The sequence below is a fragment of the Callospermophilus lateralis genome, chromosome 11, assembly GCF_048772815.1.
Source record: "Callospermophilus lateralis isolate mCalLat2 chromosome 11, mCalLat2.hap1, whole genome shotgun sequence".
Classification (NCBI taxonomy): domain Eukaryota; kingdom Metazoa; phylum Chordata; class Mammalia; order Rodentia; family Sciuridae; genus Callospermophilus; species Callospermophilus lateralis.
Genome location: NC_135315.1, coordinates 13,190,387 through 13,208,640, shown reverse-complemented (window position 1 = coordinate 13,208,640; position 18,254 = coordinate 13,190,387). Strand labels below are relative to the sequence as shown.

The 18,254-nt window shown below is 53.9% G+C and overlaps 1 protein-coding gene across 1 annotated transcript in view; it reads right to left on the bottom strand.

Moving 5' to 3' along the window:
* Positions 1-4,971, bottom strand: part of Cacng4 (calcium voltage-gated channel auxiliary subunit gamma 4) — a 53,934-nt gene extending 48,963 nt beyond the window's left edge. The window contains exon 1 of the mRNA XM_076871811.2: positions 4,679-4,971. Coding sequence (XP_076727926.1) covers positions 4,679-4,898 — 220 coding nt within the window. The 5' untranslated portion in view covers positions 4,899-4,971. The remainder of the gene's footprint in view (positions 1-4,678) is intronic.
* Positions 4,972-18,254: the final 13,283 nt, after the last annotated feature.

The window sequence follows — 18,254 nt, the reverse complement described above, 5'->3', positions numbered from 1 at the left end:
GAGTTATGCCTGATGGAACTTTCTGGCACTACCTTTGGCTGTGGGGGTGCAGAATGGTACTGTCAAACTCTGGGAGCGAGCCCCTGGGCATGCCCTCAATTTTCTTCTCTACAACTACTCTTCCATCTTCACCCTTTGAACGTGGTGCTCCCAGCCGGCCAGCTGTGGGAGCCCCAGATCTGGGCAGTCACCTCTTCTTCCTACCCGCCCTCCACGCCTCCCATCTCTGCTGCTGCCCCTGGCCCCAGTTGTCTACTCTGTTCCCCTGCCTTCTGCAGTCTCCCTTCTCCCCACGCAGCTGATCCCCCTCCTCCCCGGCCCCAGCCCTCCAGTAGCAGTGGCCCCTTGTGAAATAAGGCAGGTGCCTGACTTTGGCTTCAGAGCCTCTGCAGCTGGCCCCTCCCTCTTTTGGCTTCAACAGACCTCAGCCCTCCCCAGCCTCCCAGGAACACCTCTGCTCCGCTCTCACCAGAACACAAATCAGCTACACCATCAGGACGTCAATGCCGTCCTCAGCCATGACCCAGGCACTGACGCACAGCAGGTGCTCCGGTCGTCCGTGAGCCTGTGTTGAGTGGGCGAATGAATGAACGAATGGAAGTCGGCCTGGCAGCTGGGTGCCTTGTGTCCTATGGAGGTGTTGCAGAAGAGTGTGAGAAGCAAGCCCTCCTCCAGACTTCTCAGCTGGAGAGTCGCCCCCTTGCACCAGCCCTTGGAGAGACCCACATGGAATGAGGCTTGACCTGAAAGTTAGGGGTGCAGCTCTCTGGGCCTTGTGTGGCAGAAAGTCAGAGGTGGGAGGAATGTTCCAGACACACCAAACTCCATTTACAGATGACGAGACTGAGCCCACCGGGCTCTCCCCAATACTTCACCACTCAGGTTTGTCTCTTGCCCCCCCCCACCTGTGATACTCGGGTCTAGCCACCTGGGGCACCTCCCTGTAGTTATGTGACTATGCTCTACAAGTCCTCAGTGTTGGGATGTCTGGGGAGACTGACACAGAAGGTTTATTTTCAAGCCCTGCTGGTTTTCCTATTGAGCCTTTCTGAAGCCCTCTTCTCCAGAGCCAGCTCTGTGAGAGAACCATTAAGCCAGTCCTCAGTCTGGGTTCCACCAAGACCCCCAGCTCCTCACTAAATCAGCTAACTCCAGTGAAAAAGAGTTGGTATTCCCTCATAAGAAGAAAGAAGTAAAGAACAGAGGAGGATAAAGAGAGTAAGAATTAACAGAAGACAGATGTGACAAGGGACCTCCAGGGTCCAGTTATGTAGCAGGGACATTCCAAAATCGTATTTGAGGGTGAATAAATGTTGGCTGATGTCGCCTTTGATTGAAGATACAGTCCCCTTTCCTATGTCCCTGGCCTTGGCTGAATGTCAGCAAAGATAGAAAGAATGAGGTGAGGGTCTCAGGGAGAGTGTGATAGGATGACTGAATATGGTGGGGACAGGCTGGTTCAGAACACAGTAGAAAGAGAGAGAGAGGGAGAGCGATAGAGAGAGACACCAAAAGACTGAGAGAGAGAGAGGACAGAGAGGGCGGGGGGTGAGAAGGAAGGGAAGGGAAGATTGAATTATGCAACTTGGGTATCAGTTGGTCCTTGTTGCTTCCAAACGCCTCTTGCTGGGCTCAGAGCTGGGCTCCACTGGGTAGTCAAGTACTTAGTTCTATTTTTAATGGCAACCCAGAAGCTGTTTGTGAAAGGGCAGGATGACATGGTAGGAAGAGCTTTGTAGTGAGACAGAGGCTCAAATCTGGCCTGGCTGCCTCTGGGCAAGTCCTGGAACCTCCCTGGGCCTTGTTCCCTGGTCTGCAGGTGGGGGTAAAGACAGCAACCCGTTTTCTCTGGGCTGTTGTGCACGTGTTTGGTGGGACAACGCACGAGCTCTGCCCACTGAGTATTCTCAGTGACGCGGGTCCATCAGAAAGGCACCCTGGGAGGAAATGCTGCTTTGGGGACAGAGTGAGGCTGGGACAAGGGCAGCCCTGGTGACGCTAGGTGTAGCAATTATCCTTGCCAGATTGCGTGGACACCTTGAGCACACAGAGGGCTGGGCTCTCCGAATCCAGCAACACCGTTTAGGAGAAACAACCAGGAAACTGAACTGGCTGTTCTGAGAGTTGCCAGCAAACCCAACAGAGTTCCGCGGCTGCACCCAGAGCTTCATTAGCTGCTTGCTGCAGTATTTCTCCAGTTTCAGCTCAGAGGCTTGATCCCCCCCCCACCTTTTTGGTTTGGATGTAATGCTTTGGGGGTACTCTGCTACAGAACAGGTGGAATTAATGCTTTTCTCACACAAAAACTAATATGGAGGTACCTCCCTCTAAGCCCCCAGCAAGTGGCCTGGGGTTAATGTCTGTCCATGTTTCAGCCCTGGCCACTTGCTGGCAGGCATCTTAGGAGGTGTCCGTGGCTCTGGGAGCTGTCAGCTTCCACGATGTGTTTTCATGAGATAAGCTGGCAGTTCCCACCCACTTATGGGACGGTCATGATGATTCGAACCACATCAAGGAGTCCTGAATGGGCTCTCCCAGTCCTGGGTCCCAGGAGGATGTTCTGGCCCTCGGCTTTATAGCCTGATTGGCCCTCAGAGCCCCGAGCTTTGGGGAATGACAGAGGCAGCCCAGTTCTTCCCATGAAGTCCCCCAGATGGCTCCCTCTGCAGTGGAGCCAGCTGCCCAGATCAGCTCAGGGCTGCCTTGATGAACAGCGAGTGCAAACGGCTCGAGGCAGCTGGCAAGATGCTAAGTGCAGCATCAATCCTAATTAGGATGAGGAATTAATAAAGGAGGCATTGGAGTCCCCGTGCAGGCCAGGCAGGCCAGGGTGGAAGAGTTAGTTCCGATTTCCGCTGGGAAACTAGAAGGCCCTAAGTCCATCCATTTCTTGGGAGGGGGGTGACAGGCCACATGACTTACTGTACCACGCAGATTGCACCCAGTGGAGCCTACCAGATAGAACACGGGGGCACTGCAGCCCCTGCTCTCTAACTCAGGTGCTGTGGCAGGTAGTGACGTGGGTACATTCTCCAGATGAGAGGAGTAGGTGTTCGTGATCTGAACAACTGCACACCCAAAATGATGTTTTTTGAAAAAAAAAAAAAAGAGGAGGGTGTAATCGTGTGCCCACTGGTTCCTTTGTGTGGCTGTTTCCGAACTGCTAACTGCACATTTCTGCTACCTGAAGCCTCCACGTAGCCCTGGCATTAAGCTTCAAACTGCAATAAGCAGAGAAGCCCCGTTTTTAGATGTGGGGGGCAGAGGTGGGCAGGATTCCAGATGAGAACAGGCATGGTCTGGAGGGGACAAAAGGGGCAAGTTCCACTTCTCCAAGCAGCGACAGCTTTACAGAGCCTCCTTTCAGATGACTCCAAATGCAGCCGGGAAAATGCTGTCTGCCAACCTCGGCCAGATCCCCACACTGAACTAGTGGCAGGGGTTGTAGCTGCAGGAAGGACGGTGAAGAGGATGGCAGAACTTCCACAAAACCCGAGGGGAGGACTGAACACACGGGATAAGGTGACAAAAAAAGAAACTGTTGAATTTTTCTTTGAAAAACCAAAGCAATGCTTCCACCAACTCCCCCATCCCATCTCCAATCTGAGAGCCAAGACGAAGTGGCCGACCTGTCCACAACCTGGCTGGACCAGACAGCCCCTCCACGGCCACCTGTTAGTTCAAGTTCCACAATTGGGTTTAAGGATGCCCGGTAGGCGCTGAAGCAGAGCCCTCCTGCATCCGAGGTATCCAGTTGGCCCCTCCCTGGAGGCAACTGTCCGCACAGTTCCGGGAAGACCCAATCCCGACCCCGATGCGTTCCAACGTTACCACACCTATTATTCCACTGCGTGGAGCTTTTGGGGGTCGCAGCGCCCCGCCTCAACCAGGCGACCACGCCCCTCCCAGGTCCATGGATGGCCCTGCGCACGCCAGTGTCCCTCCTACGGAGGTCTCCTGCAGTCTCTCTGCCTAGGGGCCGCCACCAGGGCTCGCTGCCTCAGTTGAGGGAGACTCGGTGTCGGCTCACCCCACCTCCCACCGCGCAGGGAGGGACGAGCAGGTGGCCTCGTGTAAGAGGAAGCGGGCGTCAGCCAGGGTCAATCCGGCTCCCCAAGACCCGCTTAGGGCCCAGCCCCCACCCCACCCCACCCCTCCGCGGGGGCCAAGAGCGAACGCCGGGCGGCCCCAGCTCTCCCCGCCCCCGGCCGGCCCCGCCCCAGGATGGCCAGTTCCCATAGCAATCGCACAGACACCGGTTGCCAAGCAACCTATCCCCCTCCTCCTGCGTCCGCTCCCCCCAACCCCAGCCTCCTCCCGCCCCCACGCCAGCCTCCACCTCCCCCGGGGGCGCCGGCGCTGCCCCGGGGGATCGCTCGGGTCTTGGGCTGCGCGCGAGCGCGCGTGAGTTTCGGTGTGTTTCATTGTGTCTGTGTGCGAGGGGGTGTGCGCGTGCGAGTGGAGAGTTTGTGGGATCGGTGTGTTGGGGAGGTCCCCAACCGGGAAGGACCTGAGCTGGTACACAGCTGGCCGCGAGGGGACCCACCCACCCGCTCTGGTTCCTTTGTGTCTCAGGCGGAGCAAGCCAGCGCCGCGCCCACCCTCTCCCTCGGCCCGTGCCCCGGCAGTGTGTGTGTGTGTGTGTGTGCGCGCGCGCACTGGGGGGAGGGGTCCTTACCTTCGATGCAACACACCCGCCACAGTCCCGAGTGGGTGAGGTCGCCGCGGGCGCGGCGGGGCGGGGGCCCGTCGTCCATGGTCAGGTTGGTGCCGTTGCAGATGTGCGCGCTGGAGTAGAGCCAGTAGTCGGTGCCGATGGCGATGGCCATGAGTGAGAAGGCGGCGAAGGCTCCGGCCGTGGTCAGCAGCATCTGCAGCCCGCGGTCGCATCGCACCATGGTGGGCGCCTCATAGTCCGCCGCCCGCCGGCCCGGCCCGCCGCGCCCGCCCGCCCTCCTCCCTCCGCGCGCCGCTCCGGGGGCGCCCGGGCTTGGGGGCCGAGGGCCGGGGGGCGGCGCCGCGCTGCACGCTCCGACCCCGCGCCCCGGGCGTGCCTGCGCTCCGGCCGCGCGGGGCTCAAACTCCGAGGCGCCGCGGCGAGTGCGGGCTGCGCGGGCCGCCGGGCGGGCTGGCGGCGGCGGCGGACGGGGGCTCCTCCCTCTCGGCCCGCCCTCTCCGCTCGGCCCGCGCCTCCGCCCCGCGCCCTCCGCGCCTCCGCCCGCCGCCGCTTTCCCGGCCCGCGCCTCGCGCCCCTCGGCGCCGCCCCTCGCGTCCCGGCCCCGCCCGGTTTGGCGCTCCTGTGCGCTCGGTCTCCCCCGGCCCGGCTTTTCCCTCCCCTCCGCCAGTCCCGGTGCCCCTCTGCCTTCCCCGCCCTCGCGCGCTCTCTTCCTCTCCCAGGGTTCATTCACATTGTTAGAGCGCAGGAAGCCCAGGCAAAGGTTCCCCCGGAGGAGGGAAGGGAAGCCGCGTCTCCAGCCACTGCTTTTGCCCCACCCAGGACACCCTGCCCCGCCTTAGGGACTCTGTAAAATGTGGAGTCTCCTCACCTCTTCTTTTCCTCTTGTCTTCTCTTCTTTGTTGTCACTCCTTTCCCCATGTGCATGTTTGTGCTTCTACCTGTCGAGGAGCGAATATGAATGAGTGGGAGTTAGAGTGTTCATGTCACAGATGTGCTCACAGCTGGGAGACACGTTCATAGCCAGGCTCCGGCCGCCCTCCTTCCCAACCGAGGTGGCTTCTACTCTTGCCAGTTCCTCCAGATCCCCTGCCAGGGGATAAGAGGCCCTGGACTCTTTGGGTGGTTGGGGATGGGTCCTCCTCTATGGTCACATTTCTGATGGCTTATTATTGGTTAAAGCTGGGAGTTGTATTAGATTCAAGTATTCCAGCCCCCAGCTGTTTTCCTCGTCTTCCCCAACTCTTTCTTAATACCTTTTTTCCTGCCTTTTGCTCTACTCAAGCTTAACTGGCTTTCCCTCACCTCTCCTTTATGGGCAGCCTTACGCCAAGCCCTGCTGGTTTCACTTAATTGCCTTTGCTGCTGGCCTGGTCCCATTCTGGACACTCTCCCTTCTCTCCAGAGCCAGTTCATGCTCCTCCTCCAGCGCCCTGCTCCCAACTCTTCCCTCCAGGAGGCCCCAGAGATGAACAACAGGGTGTCTAGTGTTTCTTCACACACACCTGCCTATGCTCCTGTCTGATGCTGCTCTGGACCCCAGGAAAATTGACATTGGGGAGCTGATATTCTTGCAAAACGAATCCTAAATTTCACTTCATTTATGGTATCTTTCTGGCCATGCCCCAGAGAAGATTAATTACCCCATGCTGGAAGCACTGTTCTCCACTCCCACAAGATTGTGTCTTTCCCATGTCTGGCATATATTGTGATTGTTAACAAATGTTTGCTGAGAGGTAATTTTCACCTGTTTGGAGGGAGGGCATATAAATAAAAGGGAAAAAGCATTACAAAATAATGTAGTCCCAGGACGGGAGTGGTTGCATTAGTTAGCATTTGTTAGCCTCTTCTCCTGCTGTTGAGGTGCCTGTTCTGCCTTCCAAATTTTCAAAGGACCAGGGTTACCCTCTCTATTTTGCTTTTTATTTTATTGCCACCTGGTCTGGGGTTCTGGAAGCAAGTGACCAATGTGTGTCTAAGTGGATCAGAAGGTAGGAGATAGCTGCGTCTGTCCCTAATATTTTCAAAGATGAAGTCAAGGTTCTATGTTCTCAGAAACTCTGGGAAAGGTGAATCTTGAGCTTTTTGTTTCCTTTTGGAAGCAAATCCTTGTTTCCCAGTAAATCTTTCACAGAAGCCCAACATAATTAGTCCTGTTCTCCACCACTAGCTCTGTAGGTCAGAGCTGGCACTGCTCCGAGCGAATGAGGTGCTCAGAGTCCCTGTGTCTGTCCACCCACACCTGCACCCCCCCCCCCACGTACCTAGGGTTCCATGAAACATGGTGAGAAAACTGACTCCGAGTCAGCTGCTGGGTTACATGGGGGCATCCTCTCCCGCCTGTCCTGCTTGCAGCCTTTCTTAGGGACTTTGACAGAAACAAATACAACTGTCATGAATGCATCTGCTCTGCATGGGGAAGAATTGCTTCCCCCAAACTTCTGCAAGTAGGGCAGGTGACACCTGGGTTGGGGACTCTCTGCCAAGCAAGTGATTGTCAATCAGTGCAACAGGAGCTGGGACAGAACTCTTCTTCAGAACCATATTCGGCCACCTCTAATCCTCCACTGGCAGAGGAGGGTGTGGAGAGCACTGGACCAGGAGTCAGGATGATCAACATGTCAGGCTGGCTCCAGACTACCTGGTAGGGTGATCTGGACATGCCAAGCCCACCTGGGGGAGAGACTGCTCTGGTCCATCTTTGGATTTCTTTTGGTGTCACATTGCATCCTTTTAGTAGCGGTAAATGCTGCCTTTTGTTCCTTTTTTTGGAGACAGAGCCTAATGCTGTCTGGGATGTATATTACAGCCTCTGTTAATTCTCACTATCATGCGGCTCACAACACCTGGGGAATCTGAGGTGTAGCAATGTTGAGTAACTTGCTGAAGTTCTCACACCTGGGAATTAGTGGGTGGCTCAGGTCTGAGTGACTTCAAAGCCAGGATTTTCAAGGATATTGAACAACCTCCTTGCCATTTAAAAATACTACTTGGCCATGTTTTTATTACCTGTTAATGACAGGGGACTCTCTGGAGGGGAGTTGGCCATTTACCTTTCTTTTGGTGGACACCTGACTGGCAGCCATGTTCGGTCCTGAAGTTGTGAGGGTGTACACTGTGGAGTCAAATAAGGACTTGACCGCCCGTGAAGGGAGCTGGAGCAAACCCAAGACTGTCTGAGACCATTCATCATGCCTGAGTGAGCTCAATTTAAATCTGGAAATTTCTGCTCAGCTGGATTAGAGAACTCTAAATGGCAGAATTTCTCTGCTGCCTGAGGACCCCGGAGCTTCCAGCATCCCATGGACAACTTCCAGATCAGCGAGAGGGACGTATCCTCCCCTTTCTTAGGAGAAGGCTCTGGATTGGTTTTGTTCCAGAGAGACTGGACACGGCATCTTCCCCCAGGGAGCCATCCTGTGTATATCGTAGTGCTGGGGAGGGAATGTGTACTCACCCACGACATTCCCTCTCTGGACAGCTGAGAAGCTGAGGCACCTAACAGTCATTTGGACCTGTCCTTCCAAACCACCTTTTTCAACATAAGGTGGTTTTGTCCCCCCTTACTGGATCGTTCATGCAATTATCTCAATGCTTTGCTTCAACTAGGCTGTAAAGACAGAGCCGTAATGAGCTCAGAACCTTCAGCAATTCCAAGTTCAGGGTGAAGCAGGCGAGCAGGCGGTGGCTTAGGAAGAGGAATGCAGTATTAGGCTGCTCATGCTGCATAACGTGCACGTCAAAACCTCCGGAGCTGGCTGCATCTGCAGTCGGGGAGCAGGGAGTGGCCCTCCACCAGCCGAGGGGACGTAGCTTCTGTGTGCTGTAGCTCTGAAAGCCTTTATGAAAGCCTTTGTCTCCCCCGCTTTGTCCTCCAGAAATGACCTTTGTGTCGCAACTTTTTATAATATCTCATTTCTATGCCCAAAGCAGATGGTTCCTGTGATTTCAGGAGGCTTAGCTGGGGGGGATTTGAGGAGCCTGGGAGATATCTGGAGTGAATAGAAAGAGTGATTTCGGGCTTCTATAGCCTAGGGTTGGGGATGAGTCTCGGAAGGTTCTGTGGCTGGGCTCAGGGGGGGGAGGCTTATCTGCAACCCATCCAGCCTGCTCAGAATCCAAGAAGAATGCCTTGCGATCCTGGTACTGAAAGCCTTTCCTTCCATCAGATTATGCACATTGCAAGAATGACTTTTTATTTTCCCCCTTCATGATTTCAGTAGATTCCTTTGAGGGAGAGCACAGATCAGAAAATGCTCCTTGGCTTTCTGTGTTCAGGTTTATTCCATTTCATTTGCTTATCACCGATAGCCCTTTTGAGCTGGATACACAGTGTTCTTGCTCAGCTCTGCCACAAGAAAAGGGTGACACACCCCTAGAAGTACCGGGAGCAACCCCTGGAAGTACAGACAGAGGGGAAGCAGCATTTAGTGAGTGTCCCCTGCCTGATGATCACTTTGTGGCCTCATTTCAGTTCATCATGATAGCTTTCCTAGAAGGTGGACACCTTTATCCACATTTCGTAAATGGTGAATTTGCAGCTAAACAGAATTTGAATCCAGCTCTGCTTGGATTACAGCCAGGTTCTGGCAGCTACTACGCTGTGCCCTGCTCCCCGCTCCTCGGAGGTTGCCAGGGCCCCTCTGCCTGCTCTGCTTCCTTCCCAACTCCTCCACCTCGAATTTATCCAGATGAAATCAAGTTCAAATGACTATCAAAGTCACATGGGGGTGGAGAGGTTAGGGAAAGCTGCATCTTAGGAGCTCGGCTGCTCGTTTATTTCCTGAGCAGGTAGGAGCGAGCTCATGGCAAGTGCTGGAAGCCACTGGCTAGGAGCTTGCCCTTCTCCCCTTCTCCCTTGGCTTCTACCCCAACTCCTGCCCTGATGCCCAGCCCCTAACCCAGGTGCTGCATGGCCCCTCTGTGTCAGCTGTGGCCTCTGGCTGCTGCAGTCTCCTGGGCATTTTCTGTTTACTGTCCATCAGAGGAAAGCCTGGCCCCCTGGTGTCAGTGTTAAATACCAAACAAAACAGCGGACTGAGGTGGAGTCCGCTGTGGGCTTATTCAGGACCTGTGAGTTTTCAAACCAGCTCTCTTGAGGGGCTGTGCTCGGTGGCTGTTCTGGGCAGGCTCCCAGATAGAAGTTGCTGGGGAACCAGCCCTGTTGATGAGCATATTGATATTAACAGCCTTGTTTGACCAGATCTCCTAGCCCAGCACGCTTGAGAGTTAGCTGGTTATTCTGAGAACATTCTTTTCAAAAACACTCTACAGGACCAACAGGCCAAGAGGCTTCTTTGTCCTCAGCCAGCCTGTGAAACTGAGCCGACTCTCAAAGGGTTGAGGACTCCAAGGAAGAAATGGTCAGCACTAGGAGGCTGAAGCCTTTGAAAGCCGGGCTGGGGAAGATGGTCGGTGACAGCACATTCTTGAACCAACATGTGCCATTTGTGCTTTTACCAAAGCAGAGCTTTTCATTCCTAAAATATACCAGCCTTGGGAGGCAGCCAGAGAAAGGGCAAGTGTATTCGTGGGCACCTTGACTGCCAAGTGCCTGCCTGAAAAACGAGGGGGTTTGGTTCGGGGAAAGTCCGGGTACCACGCCTGCCTTTTCATCCCCTGCCTCCCACAGCTCTTGGCTGCCTGCGGGGGTGCTGAAGGTGGGTTGCTCCTGGCCCTCTTGGCACCGTGCTTGCTGGCGGGTGGGAGGGCTTGCTTTACACCGCAGGTGTCTTTCTGAATCACCGATATCTGTTGAACATTTGCACTCTGCTTCTTCTCCTGGGCTATTCCTGTTCACTTAGTCACTGAAGAGCTCTCTCTGGGTCTTTGCTGCTTTTCTCTCCAAGGCCTTTTGAAGAAGTGGGAAGGGAAGGTCATCAGATTCAGGCTGACCTGGGTTTCTAGTCCTGCTTTGTCAACTGCAGCTGTTTGGCCTTGGACTAGTAACTGAACCACTCTGGGCCCTGGTAACGTGGGGAACCAAGCACCTGCCTCGTGGGTTGTTGTACAGAATAAAGCAGTCCAGGGAAAGCATTGACACAAAAATGCTAATAGTTAGTCTTTATGGAGCACATTCCAGTTCCAGGCTCCATTCTAAATGTTTTGCCAAACATTAACTCATTTGATTTTTTTCCCAAGATACTTTGGGAAAAAAAATAGGTACTACTATTAGCCTCATTTTACCAAAGAGGTAAGGAAGGCTAAGGGTTTCATGTAAATAAGTGGTAGCTGTTGTTATCTTGTTTGCTAATACTCCCTAACAATTAGGTTTAAGCTACTTGGTATCTTCATCTACTAATGACTACCAGCCTCCCCACACCCAAGCCCCCTTTGTGATACAAACTCATCAGTAGATGTCACCAGTAGATGCACATAAGAAATAATGTTTATTGTATGAGTGCTGAGCCATGCACTGAGGGCATGTCCTGGTCAAGGTGTATCTGTGCAGAAGCACCTGTTCCCTGGCATGATCCCTGTGCATCTCAGGTGTTCTTTACCCCACCCTGACCCAAGGCACCAGGCAGAGTGATCCATCAGCTGGTATTGACCCATTTCCAGGTAAACAGGGGATGGCAGACACATTGGTTGCTTAGAGTTGATATTTTAGTTGCTCTGGGTCCTCTAAAATTTCAGGAGAAATATCCTCTGGTTTTGTATCTGTGAAGAGAAGTCATCTGGCTGGTACACTTCTCGGAGACTGCGCTGCCCTCTGGCAGCCTCTGCACGCAGGCTGAGGCCCTGAGACTGTTCTGCAGTACAGGAGGCAACAGGTGTGCAGTGACAGTTCTGTGTTTCCCTGGAACCAGGTGTGGCTGTTCCCAGCAGCCTCCCCAACTGCCCTGCTGGATGCTCTGTATGCCAATCGTTCCAGAAAATGGGATTGTGATGGAATATGATTAATTTGCCGTACGGCTTTATGTGCTGGGCATCTTATAACAAGAAAGGTGTTGTTAGCCCCATTTTACAGATGATACAGCTAAGGCTTCCAGAAGGTAAGTTACTTATTCCAGGTCATGGCTTGTAAATAAAAGAGCTAGGATTCTGGTCTAGGACTGTCTGTCTTCCGGGAATGTATTCTTTCTATAATTCAATAGTTTCCCCCACTGTATGCCTTTGATAATGGCTTGGGAAATTTTGAAATATATGCTTCACTCCAGGTATTCTGAGCATCTCGGGTAGATGACAATATATTCTATAGCTGTCAAGTGATCCCTAATGGTCAGTGAGAACTAGAGTACAAGTTTAATTTTCAGCTGAATCTTTACCAGCAGATACAGCCTGGCTTAGTGTCTGAGTAACTAACAGGGACTGGGGGCTCCCAGTATCAGCTTGGTTGGCTGTGCCCCCAGATGAGCATGGGAGGTGGCTGTTAGGCTGAGGTGATCTGACAGATTCTGCAAGACTGTCCTTGTCACCTCTAGCTCTGTTACCCGGCTGGTTGTCTCTGTACTCCCTGTGGGTCATGACATTCCTCCATTTTTCCTGCCTTCCCATCCTGCCCATGGGAAATTCCCATCTGGGGGAACCAGGGAGGGCTCAGCCTGGGGACGCAGGGGGCTGAGCTAGCATTTTCTTCACCAATCTTCCTCCCTGGGAATTATCACCAAAGAAGACCCTTGGAGTGGGCCAGGGGAACTGGTCACTGCCCAGGTGGTTTACTTGGGAGAATGGGGGAGCTTTGGCATCAAACCAGAGGGCCTGAAGATCAGCAAGAGTCACATGGGCAGCTCATAAGGGTCCTGGGTCTTGGCTTGCACAGGGCCCTTGGGCTGTGGGATGTCAAGTGGCAGACGTGTACCCTGCTCTCTGGGGACATCCCAACTCCCTTCACTGAGGCATTCCCCAAACCGGAGAGCCAGGGTTGGGGGGCTGGGGCCGTGTGGCTGCCAGCCTGCGGCTCCTCCCCACTCCGCTCTGGCCAATTCCCTGCGAAGGGCCTGCTGCACTTGCCAACGGAACCAGATGCTGCTTTGGGGAAAATACCTTCTGGAGTTTGTTGTGCGAGCCCTCCCAGCTGACACCCACGGTGGAGGAGACGTGCCAGGATAAATGGGAAATCTCTTCATAAATATTTGAAAAAAGGCAAAAAGAAAAAGAAAAGGGCTAACCCCCAACTCCCAGCGTTCTGGAGCATCCTAGTGACGGCTGCTAACAGATGGAGGAAGCGGTTGTTTCCGTTTGTCAGTTCGTAGAGGGATTCCAGCAAGAGGGCCTTTCGGTGGCTGCAGCCAGGAGCCCTGGGGCTCGGTTCCAGGGCTGCAGAGGGACGACTGGGTTTGCCCTGTGGACCCTGGGCAGAGGACAGTCTTGCCAGGGCCCGCTGGGGGAGCCGTGGAGCAGGCGTAGGTGCCGAGCTGGCCGGTGGGGGAGGGTGACCTGCCCTTTATTCATAATGCATAATTGAAACCCAGCTGCCTTGGGACTTTATGACGAGTGGGACACAGGCTAAAGTGGGTTTTAGGGGAGTCCCTGGGAGGCGAGGGGAGAGGCGTCAGGGAGCTGAGCGGCCTACAGGACAGCGCTGGTGCGTGCACGAGGAGAAGAGCAGCATCCCCAGGCTGGACGGTCCACGCACGGTGTGGGACGGCCCCCTCCTGGAGGGTTCTGCTAAGGGGAGACAGGGCACTCTGACGCTGTGGCAGCCCCAGTGGACGCAGGCCTGGTTATCAGACTCATAGCCCAGGGAGACACGTTGGCTGTACTTATGGTATCGAAGTTTCAGCCACACCCCTGTGCAGCCCTGGAGCCAGAGCTACTGCCACCCTGCCACCCAGGAGTGTCCAGCTCTGGGTCCCTCACATGCCTTCCTGCTGTCTCCTTGTGGTGTCACTTGCCTCACTGGGGGCCTGGTCTATGCAGGTCGTGGGTCAGGGGATGCAGACCCTTTGAGTTGAAGTGAGAGTGGCAGAGGTGGGGTGGGCAGAACCCTGGGGAGGGCTGTCTCAGGGAGGGAGGAGTTGGGTTCCCGAACCTAAGAGTACCTTGGAAAGACCAGCTTGTACCCCAAGAAGGCCCCCTCTGCTCAGGGGCCTCTCCGTCCAAAAGTGGGCTCCCAGGCTCACCTCCTACTCTGTAGCAGCTTGTGTGCACTCGTTTCCAGAGTCGGTGGCCTCATGATGGAAGGGGACCTTCAGCACAGGTGGGCTTTGTAAGAGGAGGGTGCCCAGGAACTAAGGTATGTGTGTGGGACTTTCTGTTCCCAGCACAGGGTGGGAGGTCACAGGGACCTTGATGGAGACATTTTAAGCAGCATTTCTTGTGTACCTGCTGCTCTTCGGTTGGACATTGAAGGAGGGAGGGCCAGGCAGGAGGCCCTAGTGAGGAGAGGGCCAGGAGACCGTGCCTCGAAGCTTTGGCTCAGAGATGGTACCCTTCCCCTTCTCCATCTTGGCAGAAAGAGGAACGAAACTGGGTCGCGCCACGAGAGGACCAAGTTCACCTTTGGAATGTTAGACCTCCTTTTAACTGTGACTCAAGTTCTCCCCAGTTTATCAATGATGAGTCAGTTCTACCCGAGAGACTGGGCTCTGGACACATTTCTAAATAACCAACTTAAAGAAACTGATGAGGCACACCAAAAATTCCCAAAGAAGGTTGGTTGAAAAGCTGAGGGTTTGCTTTCAAAAAGCGTTTGGGTCATGCTTATTTCTTCTGTTGACCAGTAATGTCATCTAGAGTGTACAGGTGCCTGGCCCTGGCTAGTTTCGCCCCTCTGAAAGTGATAATGAAGTAGATCTCATTCGCCTGTCTTCTCAATGGATGGATTGAATTGCACCTCCTTCCCCAAACATGTGCCTTGAATCTAACCCCCAGAGCTTGCAAGTGTGAACCCACTTGGGAAAAAGGTCTTTGCAGATGTGATGAAGTTTGGGATCATAGAGAGATCGTCCTGAATTAGGGGAGGCCCGGGGCCCCATGACAAGAGGTCTTCCGAGAGGAGGGGAGGCAGTGGGAAGGCAGAGGCAGAGACTGGCTAAGGATCACCCAGGAGCACCACCGCCACCAGAGCTAGGGGACAGATGTGGAAAGAGATCTCCCAGAGGTTCCAGGAGGAGCCAACCCATCTACACCTTCATTTCAGAGTTTGGACTTCCAGAACAAGGAGAAAATAAAATTCATCTGTTGTTCTAGGCCAATCCATTTGAGGTCATTTGTCATGGCAGACCTAGGAAACTCATGAAGTAGACCTCTGAGCACCCCTGGGTGCTGGACACTGGCTTCGCCAGGCAGAGGACAGCAGTGAACCGAGACTTGAAAAGAGGAACAGTGTGATGAGGCTCTAAGGAGAAGGCAGGTCCACGGAGTCTGTTTTTCTCCTGAACCTACTCCATCTCCAGCCTCTCCATCTCAGTACTGCACTGCCGTTGGTACACAAGCCTGGCAGTCACCTTTCACATGCCCTGCACAGCCAGCCCCCACTGAACTCTGCTAGTCTCATGTCCAAGGTGCGTGTTGAACCAGCCTATGTCCCCCTGTCTACCGCCTTGTGCTGGCCCGGACAGCATTGTCCCTCCTCCGGATGACTGAAACCCCCCCCAGCTAATTTATCTTTCGGGTTATGCTTGCCACCTACATTCTCTCTAATGCGTTCTCCCCTAGGCAGCCAGAAGGATCCGTGCAAATGTCAGTTGCTTGACTGCTCTGCTGAGAACCCTGTCAGGGCTTTTCATGGCCTGAGTATCCAACACCAGTGCCCATCCTGACTGGCCCCGGTGGTTCAGCCCCCGCCAGACACCCCACCTCACAGGTTTCTGCTGCCCCCAAAGCCATATTCCCACCGATACTGGCCGTCCTCCCCTTCTCTAACCTACTAAGCTCTTTTACAGCTCAGAGAAGTCCCAGGGTGGTCTGGCTCTTTCTAGAAAGTTCTTCCTTCTACTCTTGTTCTTGACTTAAATGTCAACTTCTCAGAGAGGTCTTTTCAGACTTCGTAGTCTGGATGGCGTGCCTCTTTCTGCCTTCCTATCACCTTTTTTCGTTTTTTTTTTTTTAAATCCCATAGAGATTTCTGTGTGGCTGTGTTGATTATATTGGTTTATTTTCAGTGCTGGGGAGCGAACACGGGGTCTCTCTGCCACTGAGCCACCCCAGTCCACCACTGACATTGGATGTCTGTCCCACACATGGCAGACCCCAGGAAGGTTGTGGCCGTGTTGGACTTGTTCCATTCTGACTCTCCCCCGCCTCACACATAGGCCCTGGGAGGTAAACATGCTCAACAAAGGTTTGATGAGTAAGAAAATAAATAAATGTGGTTCCTGAGCCGTACGGGGGAACAGGAGAGTAGAGTAGAAGAAAACCAACCATTGCACGGAAACTTCTCCATCCCACGGATCCTACAAGTCTAATATCTCACGGCAGCAGGCTTAGAAACGTAATTACTTTGTTTTTCCTCCCTCTCCGCAAGGCCTGGTTTCTAAAGTGTGTTTTTCCCCATTGAGTAAATGTGTGCAGTGACCCTCAGGGCCGAAGAGGGGGAAGGGGTCGCAGGCTTCGTCAGAGTGTGCCTAGGAAAGTCAGCCCCCAGGAGGGAGAAGTTCCTGTCAGACAGAACATCGGAGAGAGTTAAAAGGCGCTTGCAGGAATGAATCGGTTGCCGTAGCAACCAGTTCTCGTTTTCCCCCAGAAGAGAAACATAGAGGAAGGGGAGGGAAAGTCAGTTAACGCTGGTCGAAGTGTGTGAGAAGGAGCTGCCCAAATAGAAGAGCTGGACAATGTTGGGAAGTGTCCTGTCACCGGCACACAATGGCGTTTTTGCTGGCTGGCCTGGGTTTGGGCAATGGATGGCCACCCAGCCCAATTCTCCATTCTCATGGACTTCCTGGCTGGCTGGCTCGCACAGTGGGCAGAGGGTTCAAGCCCTCCTGGACATCACCTCCTGTCACTCTCCAAGTTCTTCCCCAGTTCCCAGAAAATTGTTCTTTAGAGAGACCCCCACGGTGGATCCCTTGCCAATAGGAATCGACTTCTAATAGACGCTCATTGCCGATGCAGATTCTACCTGTCTATGGGTTTCAAGAGTGGAAGCCACCCACCTGTGCCAGGGAGTTCAGCCAAGGTGTCAGAGTGGGGAGGGAGCTGTCAGAAGAGGTTCTTGGTTGGGTTCGGGTTTGTGAGGAATGGTGGCCCACTTGTGGGGGTGAAGGGCAGCAGCGGGGCGCTGGATGCTGGGCTGAGGCAAGAAGGGTGTGGACCCTGCTGCCTGGCCTTGTGGTGGAGTGTGGGGGTCCAGCCTTGGCTGGTTCTCTCCGGGCCACTGACCCTGTTGAACCCAGGATTCCAAAGAAGTGATTTCAAGGCATTCGATGACTTTGACTGGTAGCCAGGTGGCACATGGAATTGGAACTCCATGAAGTTTCACTTTCATATCACTCCTTCATTGTTTTTTCAAAATGCACTTATTGAGTCCCTTCTGTCGTAGGCCAGGGGCCCACTCCTTGTCCCTAGGACCTGTAAGTATGTTACACTGCATGACAAAGGATGGGAGGAAGGGTGCTGATGATCTGGCTGTCGGAGGGGCCTGAGGGTTGATTTTGGGCATCACCTTGTCTGGGTTAAAGAGTACCCGGGGAATTCCAGCACCTCTCTCCTGCTCCTGCCTTGAGAACTCTAGCCTTGGACTCTGGGACTTCAGCCTTGGGCTGAGAGTTACACCATTGGCTGGGTCTGAGGCCTGGACTATCAGCTTCCTAGATGGGCCCCCATGATTGCACAAGCTAATTCCCCTAATATACCTGTCTCTATATGGTTCTGTCTCTCTAGAGAACCCTGACCGAACACGAGATTATCCTGGACCATCTGGTTTGGCCTACATATAAATCACAAGGGGCCTTTAAACGTGGAAGAGGGAGGCAGAAGAGGGAGTCACCATGTTTGTACCCATTTGCTACAGCAGCCTCAGGACCCTGATTAACCCTCTAAGTGCTAGACCCTGTACCAGAAAATGAAGCATGGTCTCCACCCTGGCCAGACTCCCAGGCCAGAGAGGGAGGCAGAGCCCCTGAGGCAGGTGACATGGTTGTGGGTGCTATGGGTGGCTGTGGGGTAGCAGAGGGCTGTGCTTGGGGAAGGCTTCCCGGAGCCAACTTTGGGAGCAAGCTGGTGTGTCATTATGAAATACAGATTTGCTTTTCATCCCGTATTCTGGCACAAACTGCTAAAATCCTTGAAACTGCTAAAGTGATAAGAGTCTTTTAGTAGGCTGAGTTGGCTGGTGGCTGGGGCTCCCTAGACAGCTTCAGGATGCTGTCTGGTCACCAGAAAGACCAAGGCGTTATTAGACGGTTGAGATTTTTCAGCCTCCCTCTGGCCCCCAGGGAAGGGAGAGGTTAAGTCCATTGCCAGTGGCCTATGTGGTGGCCACCTAGGCTTATGGATGAAGCCTCCATAAGAAACCCAAGGCCTTGGCCTGGGAGAGCTTTCAAATAGCTAAACATGTGGAGACTGTGGGAAGGTGGGCCCCAGAGAGGGCCCGGAAGCTGCCCCATCTTACCCTCTCCTGAGTATCTCTTCATCTCTATCCTTTGAAATATCCTTTCCAATAGACTAGAGAGCACAGGAGTTATCTCGAGCTCTG